Here is a 17,451-nt window from a genome sequence, read left to right as displayed (position 1 = left end):
ACTAGGAGCATTCTCTGGACTAACCTTGGCTTCAGTTTCGCCGTTTGCTATGACAGAACCCTCCTGCTGATGTTCCCCATCAAGCCTCACAATCTCTTCCTCCGCCTGAGTCTCCATTCGCGCGAAGATCACGTTGATCATCTGCGTGAGAGTCGCACAGGCTGTTGTTTGATTCACCAGGTTGCGCGACGCCAAGTAAACGTTGTAAACAGTACGAATTGTTTAACAGTACCGTACTCTCGTGTACCTCCACACCTCCGCTGGCTTGTCATTGCAGTCAGCAGAGCTTTAATAATCTGCAGCTGCACACCCTCATCGGTCTGTGGACCGGTGAAGCAACCACAGATTGTCTCGACAATGCGCACAATCAGCAGCTTGTTAGGCTCCGTTGAATCAGGCACATTGCCAGTGAGATGGCTATATGCGATTAACTTCTGCAGGCAGTCCAGTGCTGTGTCACCACAATCCGTAGTGACTAGCTCTGACATGCTGATTCAAATGGCAAGAAGTACTTCTCAGCGGTAATGACATTTGAGTCGCTCAATTGGGCTGTGGCAGGGCGTTTGAGATAACCTCTTTACCCTGCACAGCTGGTACATCTTTGATCTCGTTACGGAGGTCCTCTGCAAGACAGAATATTAGTCACAAACTTAATTAGCAACTATTGCTTATAATTTCAGGCTTATTAGTCTGTATATTTATTTATTTCACTATAAAATAATTTTTAAAACGTTTATATTAATTCTTATTGCAGACGGACCTTCGGGAACACTAGCGCCTTCTTCTTTTAACATAAATAACTAAAAATCTATATTTCGGCTAATTACCGAGTTTATAAATATTTAATTAAAATTATCTGGGTGACTCACAACCTTTTTAATCACACTTCATAACTCTTCATACAAAATACAAACGATTCCGTATAAAAACTTTTATTAATTTATCTATTTCGGCTAAATGCATGGTGTAAAAATAATTAATTAATTACAATTAAACGAATGACTCACAAACCTTTTCAATTGCACTTCAAAAGTCTTCATACGAAATACAAACGATTTCATATGGTAGATTCTTTCCCGGACATTCATTTCCAATCAAATACATACGAATGTAGGAGTAGTAGTAGTCGTGAATGTTGTTCAACGGTTCAGTCTACAATAAAGTAACGATACGTTGTAAACTTAATTACAGCAACCAATCAGAGTGCAGCGGAAAGTACAGAGGTCAAGGCACTTCCGATACTCGTCCAGCACAAACTTTTCATTTGTTGATCTTTGTGTGAAATGCATCGTTTTTTCCATAATAATTCGTTGCTTCTCACCAGCCCAATCAATTCTCTACTGATAATAAGTTTAAAAAAGTTTCATCTTCCTCGTACTGAGCACTTTCCTCGTATTCCGTGATGAACACGTACCAAAAACATTACAATAGAAAAAAAGAATACTTTCGGATGCCGAGAAAGAATGTTATAACTTGACTCTTGAGATCTTTATAGCGGTCTTCGGTTCGGGATCACGTGTATTTACTGTTTCGACAAAAACAATTATGGCAGCGCGCGGCGTGATGACGCGTAACAGCACTCTGATTGGTTGGCTCTTACGTTCACATCTGGCGTAGTCGTGGAAGATGAAGTTCAACCATCTTCCACAAAACGCTTTACAACCACAGTACCGCTCTACAACCACGCCGTACAACACTCTTACAACCACTTACGACCACACTTACGCAATTGTAGAATAGCCTAGGTCTGCAATGCGAGTCGTAAAGTCGTGAGTCATAAGAATTGACCAATCACAAACAAATTCGAGGAGAATAATCGACTGTGATTGGTCAATTCTTACAACACACGACTTTACGACTCGCATTGTAGACCTAGCATTAGCAAGCAATGGCAAGCATATTATGCTAAGACTCCATAGACGCGGAAACGCCATGCGGCAAAGTGCGTTGACCAATCACAAATTTTGATTTTGCCGCAAGCAACTTGCGGCAGCCTTCTGATTGGTCAACGCACTTTACCGCACGGCGTTTCCGCGTCTATGGAGTTTTAGCATTAAGGCTGATTTATAGAGGCCGTAACCGTTGATTTAAGCCGTAATCTTTAAGAAATTGACCAATCACAGTCGAATGTGAGAAGAACAATCGACTGTGATTGGTCAATTTCTTAAAAATTACGGCTTAAATCAACAGTTACGGCCTTTATAAATCAGCCTTTAAAGTATGTATTGTACAATCTTAAATCAAACTAGACTTCGAAATACGTAAAATATTAATTATTTTCAAGTAATATCTTCAGGCTCAGAGCCAATTTCACCAACCATAGTTAGCTTAACCGACGGTTAAAGTTAGCAGGATTGACCAATAGAAAGCAGGGTGGATTCATTTCTATTGGTCAATTCTGCTAACTTTAACCATCGGTTAAGCTAACTGTGGTTGGTGAAATTGGCCCTCATCACAATGAAAAAAATAAGGAATAAAGGAATGTCGCATCTCACTTCAGTACACGTACATTAAAGTGAGATACAACATGCCTTATTCCTTATTCCTTTATCTTATTCTATATTTTTCTCATTGTGACTATCGCGTAAACGCATAGCCTCGCCGCGTAAACGTAGTATATGGATAATTTATAAATAATTTTATACGCTCCATAAGAATGGCCTTTAAGAAATCGATATTTCTTCTTCCATGCGCTACGTGTCTATATATACCCGCGTTGCAGATTGAAGATTGAAGGATCGTGGGCATTTAATTTTACCTCGAATAAACAACTGTGTCGACAGCTTCGGAAAGAAAATGAGATAAAGAGGTGCGATTTCTGAAGCAAAATATATAATTTCTACCGATTTTTTTCCGACGATCTCAATCGGAGCGCGAACGGCATTAACTCATCACGAACAACTTAGCTTGAATAGAACTCGACGGAAATTTTCTTCACGACCATTAGTGCAACGGCGATGATTTCCATCGACCGTCCGGAGTATTGGTTTGTGTAAATCTTACCGAGAACTAAACGGGACCCAGCTCTTGCAAGGGATGCATTTAGCGTGCGACATACTCTAAATACTCTGAAATAATTGGAAGGACAATTGCGCGCTCGCCGATGTTTCAAGCCCTGTTTTACGTCGTCTCAGAATGGTTTTGAGTCGCAACGACAAGAGAAAGAGGAAGGAGGGAGACTTGGTGGACCTCATGGAGCCACTTTCAGAATCTTCGAAAAGGTAACTCATCTTCACATTTGTATGCATTACACTTGTAACAATGATTGCCTCTCAAATTAAGAATAAAGTATATTTAGGGATGCCTGTAGTAATATATATAGTAAGTCATGCTGCATTTATAGCTTTTATAGAACTTCCCATGATATTAATTTCGTAATTATTGGTTCCAGGACCAAAGTTCATGCACAAAGAAAATTTGCACAAGGTGCAACCACAGTGTTCAATACTTCGCCTACATCTGTTAAGGACAAGGAAAAAGCTAAACCTACCACAATCACAGAATTAATAACTCACAAACGTCCAAATACGGAGGATTTTTTAACATTTTTATGCTTTAGAGGTTAATTGTTTATTTAAGGACAATATCAATTTTCTTCAGTATCAATAATTCTTAGCCTAAAACAGGCCTGCGGTCAATTTGCACTTTTCGTTCAATTTTGCCTATTGCCATCCCTACTCTCGTTTCGTAGCATCTAGGCCTTTTGGCTTAGAAACAGAATATTTACTATAAATCATATGAGGCTTTGGTGCATATTGCCCTGCGCACTGTTTATTGTTTATAAAATTGCTATTATTGGCCAAAAAGTGCAAACTGATTACAGGCCTGGCCTAAATAGATGATTCCTTTTAACAGATAGTACAATGTGCTAAATTGTTAGGGAAGTAAAGAGAAGAGTTTTTGTCTATATATAATTTTCTATTAATAAAATTAAGATGGAACATGTTATTCAGAAACGTGTAAGATATATATTCTAAGAATTTTTATTTAGCATCAGTTACTAACAAAACTTATCATTTATTTACACTTAAATTGTAGTCTATCTTGATCTTGATCTAAATGTATTCTTTCGATAAACAAACTTTTCTAAATTTAGGAACATCTATTTTGCCACCCAGTTTAAATTTCTTCAATATCGGCAACAAAAAAGAGAAACAGGAGCCCAAGCCAGCTCGAACTTCTATAGAGAAGGCTTCTTCTACTAGTACTTTTACATATATTCAGAAGCAAGAAAGTACATGCCAGAAAAATGTGATAAAAGAAAATACATGCCAGAAAAAAGTAAAGCCTATTGTTTCAAATAAGAAAACGGTGGCTAGTACATTACAAAAAAGCATTACCAAGCTTAAGACAGCTACGTCTACTGTCCAAGCGCTTAAAAAAAAATATCAGGAACAACGTCTTGCTAAACAAAGAATAAAAAATAAATTCAAAACTACTTGCGTTATGAGGACAAGATCGTGTACAGAAAGATCTATGTTGAAGGCTGGTCTTCAGTTGGCGCCGCGAAAATTCTTACCTAGAATCAAGGCGAAGAGACATGGCCTAAGAAGTGGTGTTGTACTGCTAAATAAAATCAACAAACCTCTGTCAAAAACGAAAGTTGCGTTACTTAGACCAAAGAAGAAAGTCGATGTTAAACCGAAAAATAGCGATACATCGAATACAGATGTGTCATCCGAAGAAGAGAACGATGTCGAGGACGATGAAGAGAAAGAATTACATGTAGAGAAATCGACATTGCAGATAAAGCGCAATGTTCAAAAAGGAATAAAAAAAAAAATCTGCACCAGAAGTAAGTCAGAGATGAGGAGAGTTACAAGATCATCCAGTAGCACGGTCTCCTCACAGAATCTCTCCAGAAGGCCTACCAGAAAAACGAAGGAAGCAGCTGCTGTATATATGGAAATTCTTGGAAGGAAATTAGTGAGCCCGGATTTAGAAAATGACGATAACGTTTCAGTTGAGAGCTTTCCCGAACTGCCAAATGCTCGTAGAATAGCGCAAACGGAGAACGAGCTTAAAGCCAAAGTAAAACAGAATAGTACCAAGACTATCGCTAAAACTAAAGATTCTAAAGTTAGCTCTCTCAATAGTAACACTAATAAGCGATTGGATAAGAGCAAAAACAACAAGTTGATTTTAAAGAGCAAACGTCTGATGAGGGTACAGAAATATTGCGAAGAGGATAGTGACGAAGAATCTGAGAGTTCAATAGAAATGAACAATACAAGACCCATTACCAGACAAAGTCTTGGAAAGATTGATAAACCGATTAGCAGGAGTCTTAGATCATCCTCTAAAAACACAACTATACAAACAGAAATACAAAGTAACACAAATACCAAACCGAAGACCCAGGTTCAAAGTTGTATGAAATCAGCTAGAGAAAAATTCGTGATAAAACGTAAACGCGAGCAAAATGTATCTAAAACATCGTCGGATAAGATTAAGCAAAAAAGCCTTAAAAGTAATCAAAACGAGAAAGCGGAATCCGAAGAGGAAACGTTGGGAATGCTGCTCAATAAAATAAAGAAGAAGAAAGAAAATGACGAGGAAGAAGGACAGATCCCTGACAATGTTGATAATACGAAAGATGGAAAGGCAGCTCGCGGAAACAGGCAAAATGTGAAAGCAGATCTGTCGAAAGTATCGGACGACGAGGAATCTTTTCGTGGGTTTACTAAGAAGGCGATATCGAAAGTCTTGAATTCATGTCAAACGCATGCCAATGTTAATCTACTAGTCAGAGAGTCCGATGAAAAGCTGAATTTGCCTAAAACTTTGGACGTATCGCAAACAATGGATAAAAGCGATACTTTATGGGAAAGTAAAGTAGAAACATCATCAGTCAAAGCTGGTTCTCTGGTCGCAAATTCACTGAACGGCGAGTGCAACGTATCTGTGCAGGATCAAAAATCGGTATTGGATTTGTCTGTAAAGACACAAAGCTCGTTGTTGCCATCCATGGAACAGACGAAATGTAACCACGAAAACGAGGTTTCTTCCAATCTTATGCCCCTATCTACTCTGCATACGAGAAAGGAACGAGTGAATATGTCGACTGAACAGATAGAAAAGTGGCTAAACGAAAGCTCGCTTGCCAAAGAAGAGAGCAAATTGGAGATGGAAAATGTCTCCAGCTTTAGGTGCAATTCTGCGAAAGAAAAGTTTAAGACGGACGTCTCGCATCTGTCTATCTCGACGAAAATTCAACATTTAGTACGCCCGGTTAACGTCACTCTTTCGAAATTATCAGATAAAACGAATTTGAAGGACCGTGCGGGGATATACGGCAGAAATATGATATCAGCATCATCTGATATGCATAATACTGGAGTGAAGCAACAAAATGCGATTGTCGACAAGAGTAAGATTATTACCGAAACGAGAGAGATTGCCAAGAATAAAACTGAGAAGACGAACAAAGATACTTTTTTTGCTGAAGATACTAGCGATACTGTGTCCAAATCGGATCAAAACTCGGTGGATGGTTCTATAGAGAAGAAATCACCGACGGAGAAGAAAATATTTCAACTGCGGAAGCCCTTTTTGCCTAAGGTCAAGGAACGTAAGACTGTAACACCGAATGCGAACGCCTTTTCGCCAGAGAACGAGAGCAGCGTTTATGCGTTTGAAAGCGATACTGAGGTTCCTGTTAGCACACCCTTCCGAAGAAAGGTCAGAGATGATGCAAAACGTTCGACTGCAGTAATGCAGTCCACAGCGGTTATAGTATCCGAGACCAAAGTGGTTGCCGAAGCCAAGAAATCGAGTTTGAAGGAGGATTCTGAATCGTCAGATAGTAAAGAAAAATCGTTGAACGATTCCGCGATGCTTATAAGGAAAGAAGATGGAAAGGAGACACAAGAACCGATAAACGTGGTAAATACGGGTCCAAGCGTGAGCAAGTTTGAGCTGCCCAAGAATTTCGCGAGCTTGACCAGTGTCCAAGTGCTACCACTCGACAAACTCACGACGAGTTGGAGCAACGTAAATTGCAGCGCTTCCATAGCAGTGCAGGTGAATCTCGACGAAACCACGCAGGAGCAAGAAAGCGATGCGAGTCAACAAAAAAGTACCGAGATATCCACTCAGACCGAAATGAGTAACGAGAATGACGATGACAACGACGGGCAGCTGTTTTACATTCCGTTGCAGGCTGTTACGAGGGGCGGCCCGAATCTGGTACAAGGTCAACAGCTAATACAAGGCGTCGCTGTTAAACTTGGCACGGAAGGACCGACCGGTCCTAATCAAAGAGTGCTCCTTCGGGCTAAGCTGGTCACTAAACCACCGTTATCCGTGGCCCGTTGTCCACCGATAGGAACGGTACAACCGACAACACGTACCCCGTCCAATCCTACGACGATTACGGTGGAACAGCACATACCATCGACGTCAACGACTGAGACTGTGTCGACCACGATAGCAAGTATGAGTGCGAAGACGCAACCGATATCAATAACGAAAAATGAAGTCTCGATACTAAGTCCGAATCGTCCAAATGCCAGTACGAGCACAAATAGCAGTTTGGAGAAACTTATAAAGTCACCAAAGTCATCTAGGGAAAGAAAAGCTTCTATAGATTCGGCAAAAAGCGGGAAGAGGTAATGTTTAATGTTACATTTTACATTTTCGAAATAACACAAGTAATACAAACGCAAAATTCTTGGTATGCATTTTTATTGTTTATGATGAAAATCTTTTAGGACACAAATGAAATGCAAACAAAAAGGATCGGAGTTATGCTCTTCAAGCAACAGTACATTTCCAGGCACGAAGATCGCGAACGATGAAGCTCGTGTAGTCGAGGCACCAACGTTTTATCCGACGGAGAAAGATTTCCAGGATCCATTGGAGTATATAGACAAGATAAGGCCAATCGCTGAGAAATTTGGAATATGTAGAGTGGTGCCTCCACCAAATTTCAAGGTAAATATCGTAAAGAAATAATCGTATTAGATAGGTAATATACATTATTAAATAATGAATATGTGTTACATATTATATAATTCTCTTTTTGTTTATTTTTTAGCCGGAATGCAAGGTGTCCGACGATATGAGATTTACCGCTTATAATCAATATGTACATCGCATGCTCCACAGATGGGGTCCTAATGTGAAAGAAATGATGGCTATCAAGAAATATTTAGCTACTCAGAGTATTACTTTGACTCAACCTCCATGGGTAAAACTTTATATTTATTACTTATTTTTTAAATAGATAGTACAACTTGAGAAAATTTAAGAGAATCGGTGCTTATTAATAATTAATTGTTTCAGATTGGTGGGATGGAAGTAGATTTACCTCACTTATATCAAACAGTTCAAAGCTTAGGTGGATTGAAAGAAGTTATTGAAAAAAAGAAATGGCAGAAAGTAGCAGATGGCATGAAGATACCAAAATCGGCACAGGATCGTGTTACTAAATTAGACGATATTTATTGTAAATATTTACTACCATATGATACACTATCGCCAGGTATATTTTATATAATAAATAAATGTTACAAAGATGTTGAAAAATTTATGTTACAAATTGTAAATAATTTGTTTAGAGGAACGTGAGAAATTGTTCGACGAAGTTGAAACTGAATGGATGAGAAAAGAAAGCAAAGCCTTGCAAAGGCAAGAAGTGTCGTCCAATGATAACGATGAGGAAGAGGATGAGGACAGTTCTGATGAAATTGAAGAATGCATCGTAAAAGTATGACAAAAATATACTAATTATTTGTTATTATTCTTATTTTTATCATAAGATGTAAAACATATTTTTATCTGTGCTTTTGAAATTTGATTTACAAAAATTTTTTAATCTTTGATTTGAAGTAAATCCGAAATTCATCTGAATCAAATTTCAAATACTTCGTTAAAAATTAGCATTAAGATATAGGGTTTGTTTTCTGTTGCTAAACTGGCTGCACTAGTTCATTTTTTCCCTTATATAAGGGAAAAAATGAACTCTGAACTAGGGCAGCATATATATAATATATATGTAGTATATATATATATATATATATATATATATATATATATATATATATGTATATGTTATGTATCTCGCAAATCGATTTTATTAAAAAATATTTCAGACAAAAGTTGCGTAGTTTGGAGGGGGACACATGATGAAAATATAGACTTGACCTTGAGTGACCTTTTCAAAGTTAGGTAAAGTCTATATTTTCATCATATGTGTCCCCTTCCAAACTATAATGCAACTTTTGTCTGAAATATTTTTTAATAAAATCGTCGATTTGCGAGATACATATTTGATTGTCACTTTTAAAATGGGACACTGAATATAATATATTACATAATATAATATATTATGTATAACAAATTCCATTAACTCAAAATTCAATTCTACTATTTTAGTTAATAAGAAAAAACATTATATTAACAAAAGTTGCATGGTTTTAAGAGGGACATTATATTGTAGTAATACTAATCTATAGTTTCTTTACAAGTGTAGGAGAGATTTGAATGTTAACTTTTTTTTAAAGGGAGTGTTAGTTTTTTATGATCGAATTCGATAGAGGCGAATTTTGAGAATAAAAACATTAAGGGGTAGGTAGATTTATCCTAAAACTCTAAAAATGGTTTTCTGAGATATTTGGCTTCGTCCATTTTTATTTATATTATAGCTGCGGTCCACTTGATGCTACAAATGCTTCGAAGCATTCCTCTTCTCCTTTCTTTCAATAAAGAAAGGAGAAGAAGAGAACGCTTCAAAGCATTTGTAGCGTCAAGTGGATCACAGCCTATAAAACATGTTTGAAGCTATGCTTATTATTATCTTACAATTAGATATAAAGTGGTAGATAGCAAATTCATGTGAAATGACAATTTAAAACAATTTTCTATATTTGTTGATAAGTTTTTCATTTTGTGATCAGAAAGTTATCAACATGAAATTTTTATTTGAATAACAAGTAGATATACCTACTTCTTATGTGTGAAGAAACTCAGCAAAATTCAGTTATCACACAAGTTTATATATTGAGTGATATCGGATATCCAAAGCGCACATGTCCTTCACACCGTTTCAAAGATTAAGTAAAAAATTGAGAAAAACCGGAAGTCTTGCTATTCGTAAAAATAAGCATGTAGGAAAGCTCAACATTGTCATTTCACAAAATCTACTATCTTTTGTTTGTTTACAACTAACAATAAGATAAAATAAGTATAGTTTCGAAATATGTTTCATAATATAAGGTTAAGTTAGACAAAGCCAAATATCTTAAAAAGCGTGAGTTTTAGGATAAATGTAACTTCCATCTGATTGCCTCAAGGAGAAGGGAACAGTCCTCAAGTCAGGCCTTGATCTTCTTCATTTTCTTGAGGGTTTTGTAACATTTTAATTTTTTACGAGAATAATGTTACTAGCCCACTGTTCAATCTTTCTGAGGATCAATAAGCTGCATACATTTATAGTGTGCGCCTATAGTTTACATAGATATGTATGTGGAACCTACAATTTAACGCTAGTTTCGAACAGCCTGTTAAAGAGGTTCTCTTGACAAGATACTTTCGATGGTTTGCCATTGCCTTCCGAGAAGTGGTGATCGAATAAAATTCGATGTTTCTAGCCAGATTTGACCTGGGTCTTTCCGAATCTGGTCCTTCGGTACAGAGACAACTCTATGCTACGATTGCTATCCTATAAATACGCTACTAGCTGTAAAAAAAAACTATTGCCACCATGATATGTCTCTCGAAATCGTACAACAACTTTTGTACATGTTTTTTCTTATTACTTGAAATGGCGGATATATATACACTTATACATATATACATACATTTGTAACATTAAAGGGAAGAAACATGCCGTTGAACGCTTTTTACCGAATTGCCCGTAATACGCAACGTATGTGGTTTGGTGAAAATCAACGAGGAAACGAAACCGAGGGTGCTTCCGCCAATGAGGTGGAGAGTGCATTTTGGAAACACGTTGCCGAGAGAAAACGTCATGTTTGTGTACATGCGGCAAGCATTGATTCCAGTGGTCGTGGATTTGGCTTTTCCGTTGCAAAAAACAGTCCATTCGCTAGACATTCTTGGAATCTTAAAGTTCTCACTAACAATGCTGGATCAGTATTGAGAGCTTTGGGTCCACTAATGGGTATGCAGCTTCTTTATGATAGGCAGGATATTACAATTATTTGTATGGATCAAGGAAATGAGTATTAGATAGACAGTTAGATAACTAAACTTTATTCCTCTCAGGGTTACAATATTACACATACTAAAATTTCATTTAAAATATACTATCTTATGTACACTATTCGCTGCCTTAGAGCCATTCTACAATACGTTGCGAACAATGGCAACTGCTAGTTGAAAAGTGTTATTTCTGATTGCCGATTGCCAGTTCCTGTCGTCAAAAAAGTTAAAAGTTGGCCAACTTTCTTTTGACAACCGCAACTGACAAGCGCAACCGGAAATAACACTTTTCAACTAACAGTTGCCATCGTTTGCGACGTATTGTAGAATGGCCCTTATACTACGCCTGGATGGAGAGGCTGTGCACTTGCATAACGTTTGCACACGCCCCCCCTTATTCCCACACTCACACATTTTTCTAATGGAACTTCCGTTTCCGCAAAGTAACATTATTCCGATAAAAAAAATAAAAATAAAAATAAACATCTTACCCTCCCCGCAATTCTCCCGCTTTTTCATTTATTCTCTCTTTCTCTCTCTCTCTCTCTCTCTCTCTCTCTCTCTCTCTCTCTCTCTCTCTCCCTCCCTCCCTCCCTTCCTCTCTCCCTCCCTCCCTCCCTCCCTCCCTCCCTCCCTCCCTCTCGTTCACTCGCCCTCTTCCCTTCTATTTCTCTCCTCACTCTTCTTCTCCAATTCTCTCAACCAGTCTTCACCTTCTTCTTCTTCCCTCAATATTTCCTGTCAATTTCTTTCTCCTCCCTTCCTCCCACACGTGTTCCCATATTTCCTTCTTGCTTCCATACAATCTGCATACCATTTCCTCTTCCGTCTCCCTTCTCTCATTTCATTTCCCAGTCTACATCTGGCCAACCTTTTACATCTACTTCCTCCCCATCCCTTTTTCAGATATCCCAGTATTCCCTCCCCTTTAATATACTTGTACATTTTGTTATATTTCGATTTCCTTCTCCTTTTCCATCTTTCATCCTTTTCCCTTTCTTTTCCCTTCTTTACTAATTCTTCCACTAGCTCTTCCCCCTTCGCCATTCTCCTTACTTCTTCCATATCCAACCCTCTCTTCCTAAAAAACTCTAATCTATCCTCCTCCCATCTCGACAAACTCACTCCCTTTACTGCTCTTTTTTTAATTTTCTCTAGGCATCTTCTTGCAATCTCGCTTCCTCTTCCAGTCTCTTCTCCCATCCCCACGCCCTCAATCCCGCCCTTTCTCTTAGTTTCTTTGTAACTCCACTCTTATCACATACCCTGCTGTTCTCCCAGGGAATAAATAATAAACACAATTTAAGGATCCTCATTTTTTGATCATGTTTCTTCAATAAAGGTGCATTTATAGCATATGAGCAATGTAACTTTTGTATTTCTAGGTGTGACCGTACCAACATTGCATGTGGGTATGTTATTTAGCGCTTGTTGCTGGTATCGCGATCCACATGGTTTACCATGGATAGAGTATCTACATACAGGTGCCAAAAAGATTTGGTATGGGATACCCGATGAGCATAATAACAATTTTCGAAAAGCACTTTCGAAAATGGTACCGCGATATTGCAAAAACAAGACTATATGGTTACCTTCTGACACTGCCATGGTTCCACCAGAATTATTAGTAAGCAACGGTGTACCGTTATGTCAGATAGTACAAGAACCGGGACAATTTATAATAGTATTTCCAAAAGCGTTCACATCTAGCATTTGTACCGGTTATGTAGTATCCGAAAGCGTATATTTCGCACAACCATCTTGGTTAGAAACCGCGGAACAAGTATTTAAGGTATGTGCATAAAACGTGTAAAATCTTTCATATATGGGGTGCGTTCCTTTTGGGCGCTCACGCGCTGTAAGCATCGCTCTATCTTCGTTTGATATTCGATGTGCAACGAAGATAGAATGATGCTTACAGCAGCTTACAGCGCGTGAGCGCCCAAAAGGAACGCAGCCATGGTAGAGTCCTATATAAGGAGAGAAGCGACTTCGGACCCCCCACCATCACCTCCAACACCGCCATATTGGGTACGCTCCAGTTCTGTCAGACAAATCAAACTTCACTACCTAACCTAACCTAACCAGTAAGACAACGTTCCGATATTCGCTGCCAGTACTGAAAATCTATAGTTTACGTCACATATTTTTCAGTACTCATAATAAATATCGGAACGCACTGAACGCAGCCTAAATACTAGCTGTAAATATCAAAACATTAACTTTATTCTCCACTGCGGTCTCAATATGGCTGCTTCAATTAGGTGGGGGGGATCACTAATCATAATTCGCGACGCCGGAGCCGCTTCATATATGGTTCATATATGGAGGTTTTTAGTCTCTTAACGATTTCATTATTATTTGGTCTGGATTCGGAGAGCGCGCTATTAGCTCTATTTGCTTGTTCTATCCTTGTTTTACACCTGCTGAGCGATAAAGACAGAATGATGCAATAGCGCTAATAGCGCGCTCCTCGAATGCAGCCTTGATGATGAAACATAATATGTTTTCAGGACATACAAGACAGTTGCGAACCTTCTATCTTTTCATTTGAAAGATTGTTATTTAATATTATTAATGACACAAGATCTCACATAGATATATTAAAACAGGTAGGAATAGATTTAAGTTCTAATTATTAGAGAATTAATTAAAAATGAAAATAGATAATCATATATTATCATAATAAACCTTTGAACTCTTAGTATTACATTAAGATATTATGTCTTCAGATATTGCCGAGTGTGATAAAAATTCGCGAAAAGGAATTAGATTATCGTAAACAACTGGAATGTGTGGGTCTTATCAATAGAGAAAGATTGCCTTTGCCAGATAGTGGAAAAGGAAAGAAAGGGAAAAAGGTGAAAGAAGATGTTGGTGACTTTGAATGTGAGACGTGTAGAGCAAATTTGTTTGTCTCTTTGGTAAACAATCCACAAGATGACAGCGTTTATTGTTTGCCGCATGCATTGCATTTAATCAGTTGTAAGAAGCAAGTTCTGAAATATTGTACTCTGATGTACACATATGACGAAGTAAGTATAACAACTTATTATATACCAATTAATCAGTATGTTCTGTGTAAAGTTATATGTATAAGTACACTGCTAAAAAAATTAGGGAATCTCACTTTTTCTAAGTAATAAATTTTTGCCCATTTTTAAACTGTGATCACTCAGCGAATAATTAACGTAAAAAAAGTTTAAAAAAAGGTTTGACGAGACAAACTCTACTATAAGGTGCTTTTGTTCAATTTTTACTCAGATTAATATTCAAAGGCGTGGTTAGCTTTGAATAAGGACGTATTTGAGATATCCAAAATCTTGAAATTTGCAGTTTTCCACCACCTAACAAAAAAATTGGCGAACATAATTCACACCATTTCAAAGTACGGACTTTGCCCTTAAAAAAAAACTTTGCCCTACGCCGATTATTTAACGAGATATCGCAATTTAAAGTAACCCCTGTTTTTTTTTTTTTTTTTTTTTATGATTTCAGAACGACTGCTGGCATTTGCATAACCTGATGTGCACCACGGGGAAGTTGCTTGGTCGGATTTTGCACATCATGTATGTATGTATGTATGTATGTATGTATGTATATATGGAGTGTACATACATGCGTATGTGTGTACATGTAGAGGTTTTTTTTAGTAAGAAGTATTGTGCCACTTTTTCCCCGTACCACGCGTATCCCGCAATCTTGATCTCATATTGATGGATTCTTTTGCATTAGATTGAAGAGACACTGCGTCAAATTTGGAATAAAATTTCTCAATCTGATGTAAAAAAATGCATTAATATGAGATTAAGATTGCGTGAGGTAATACGGCGAAGAAATGACAACACTTCTTACTAAAAAAAAACCTCTACATGTACACATACACATACATATATGATGTGCAACATCCGACCCAGCAACCTCCCCATGGTGCACATCAGCTTACGCAAATGCTGGTGGTATCGTGCTGAAATCATAAAAAAACAGAGGTTACTTTAAATTACAATATCTCGCTAAATAATCAACGTAGGACAAAGTTGTTTTGTTTTGGTTTTTCTTTTTTTAAAATTTTTATTTAAAAGGGCAAAGTCCGTATTTTGAAACGGTATTAATGATTATGTTTGTTAATTTTTTTGTTAGGCGGTGGAAGACTGCAAATTTTAAGATTTTGGATATCTCAAATACGTCCTTATTCAAAGGTGACCATGCCTTTGAGTATTAATCTGAGTGAAAATTAAACAAAAGCATCTTATAGGGCCGATATCACAGTCTCCGATTAACGTGATCCTCCGATTAAACTCACTCTTCGTCTCTTTCTAAGGGGACAGTTAAAAAGAGATGCAGAGTGAGTTTAATCGGAGGATCACGTTAATCGGAGACTGTGATATCGGCCCATAGTAGAGAGTTTGCCCTAAAACCTTTTTTAAAAATTTTTTTTACGTTAATTATTTACTGACTGAGTAAGAGCCTCCGTACACAAGACTCTCGTATGATAACGAAGTGTAACGAAACGTGAGTCAACGCACAAGAAACGTATCGGTTACGGCATTATACGTCAATGTTTTTTGTGCGTTGATCTACGTTACATTACCATATGAAAGTTTTGTGCGGAGGCTCTAATTTGTAGGAAAGGACCACGCACTAATTATATGAAAAAAGTGGCCCCCGTAAAATTGACGAAAACTACGGAAAACTGTAGTTTGTGTGATGCCGATAAAAAGTTTAAATCCGCAAAACCCTTAAAATATGCTAGTTTTTAAGCTACGAGCCTATAAAGGTAATATTGGTGGTATAAAACGTACACATATTATACATAGTATACCCGCTCTTAGCGTTACCCAAGATCAACCAGCGTGGAGGTGGTGAGTGTCTGATCTCCTGTTTCGTTCATTTTTATTTTTTTAATATTTTTTATTTTTTATATATAATATTTTTTATTATTTTTTTTTATCTTAGTGTTTTTTTGTTGTCTCAAACTCCTTGATTTGCCAATTGTCCAGGGTATCCAGGGCCCTTAAGCTACGAGCCTATAAAGGTAATATTCGTGGTATAAAAAACTATCAATTATAGCATATTTTGACAATTGGCAAATCAAGGAGTTTAAGACAATAGAAAAATACTATAAGATAAAAAATATAAAAAAAAAATATTAAAAAACAAAAACAAAAACAAGAACAAAAAAGGAGATCAGACACTCACCACCTCCACGCTGGTTGATCTTGGGTAACGCTAAGAGTGGGTATAATATGTATAACATGTGTACGTTTTATACCACCAATATTAACCTTTATAGGCTCGTAGCTTAAAAACTAGCATATTTTGAGGGTTGTGCGGATTTGAACTTTTCATCGGCATCACACAAACTACAGTTTTTCGTAGTTTTCGTCAATTTTAACGGTGGCCACTTTTTTTCAGATAATTAGTGCGTGGTCCTTTAAGGCCGTAGGGCCGGTATTGATAGGAGATCGGGGAAATTAGCGTTGTAGTGGAGCAGTCGTGGGGTAGCAGCCTAAGTGCTAGGCGTGTGAACGAAGGATTCCGAGTTCGAGTTCCGGTCGGTTCCATTAAATTTTTTCGTCTCTTACAAATTACAGTTTAAAAATAGGCAAAAATTTACTGATAAAAAAGTGATACCTTAATTTTTTTTAGCAGTGTATAAATAATTGAGAGTAATTATGTCCTAATTTATGTTTATCAGGACGAATTAGACGAATTGATTCACAAACTGGAAAACAGGATCGAAGCCAAATCTAAAAAAACTAATCAAATAAAACAAAATAAGCAAGAAAGATAAGTCTGTTATTTTATTTATAAAAGATAAAAGTGATTATTATTTATTAATCTATGTTAGAATAAACGTTGCATAACTAGCAAACATGATTGTACTGATGTGTCTCGCTCATTATAATAGAAACTAGTTTATAAAAATTTTTTGTTTATCTAGCGCCTAATAGGATAAATGATGATAATGAACGACATTATAAGAAATAGAAGTTTTATAGTATATGATTTGCCCAACTCTTTCGAGACGGTTGTGATGTATAAAATATGTGAAATTATGTGATTTCATGATACTCGTCTTTAAAGAGTTAAAAAATAAAAATATTCATATATTCCATTGTTGGCGGAAATATCTACATTTGTTGTAATTTACTTTTAAGAAATGTATTAAGACAAGGGGGATGTTATTCAATATTTGCGCAAATTCCTAAAGAAACAAGGAGACTCACTGTATACGTAACAACTTATAATTCTTCTTTATCACGATGTGATCTTATCTACTTA

The 17,451-nt window shown here is 37.1% G+C and overlaps 1 protein-coding gene and 1 long non-coding RNA gene across 9 annotated transcripts in view; one reads left to right on the top strand and one right to left on the bottom strand.

The window, feature by feature from the left end:
• LOC143894824 (uncharacterized) overlaps positions 1 to 17,451 on the bottom strand; it is a 52,015-nt gene that overhangs the window by 1,843 nt on the left and 32,721 nt on the right. For 2 of the 7 annotated variants that reach the window (XR_013256177.1, XR_013256178.1), the window contains exon 2: positions 25 to 623. This is a non-coding gene — a long non-coding RNA (uncharacterized LOC143894824). The other 5 variants (XR_013256175.1, XR_013256176.1, XR_013256174.1 and 2 more) reach the window with 5 other exon arrangements.
• Jarid2 (Jumonji, AT rich interactive domain 2) lies at positions 2,698 to 17,284 on the top strand. Of its 2 annotated transcripts, XM_077401454.1 has the most exons (13): positions 2,700 to 2,809; positions 2,907 to 3,221; positions 3,392 to 3,561; positions 4,097 to 7,610; positions 7,713 to 7,935; positions 8,039 to 8,191; positions 8,287 to 8,485; positions 8,562 to 8,710; positions 10,819 to 11,125; positions 12,552 to 12,958; positions 13,680 to 13,778; positions 13,899 to 14,201; positions 16,865 to 17,284. In XM_077401454.1, the coding sequence occupies exons 2-13, from the start codon at positions 3,136 to 3,138 to the stop codon at positions 16,958 to 16,960; spliced, it is 5,706 nt and encodes a 1,901-aa protein (XP_077257580.1). In that variant the 5' UTR covers positions 2,700 to 2,809; positions 2,907 to 3,135; the 3' UTR covers positions 16,961 to 17,284. The 2 variants fall into 2 exon arrangements, with proteins under 2 accessions (XP_077257581.1, XP_077257580.1); XM_077401455.1 differs by having other exon boundaries at positions 2,698 to 3,221; positions 12,552 to 12,793.

Source organism: Temnothorax americanus, unplaced genomic scaffold (genome assembly GCF_048541705.1).
Source record: "Temnothorax americanus isolate GAGA-0224 unplaced genomic scaffold, ASM4854170v1 Scaffold143, whole genome shotgun sequence".
NCBI lineage: Eukaryota > Metazoa > Arthropoda > Insecta > Hymenoptera > Formicidae > Temnothorax > Temnothorax americanus.
This window is presented reverse-complemented; position numbering and strand designations above follow the sequence as displayed.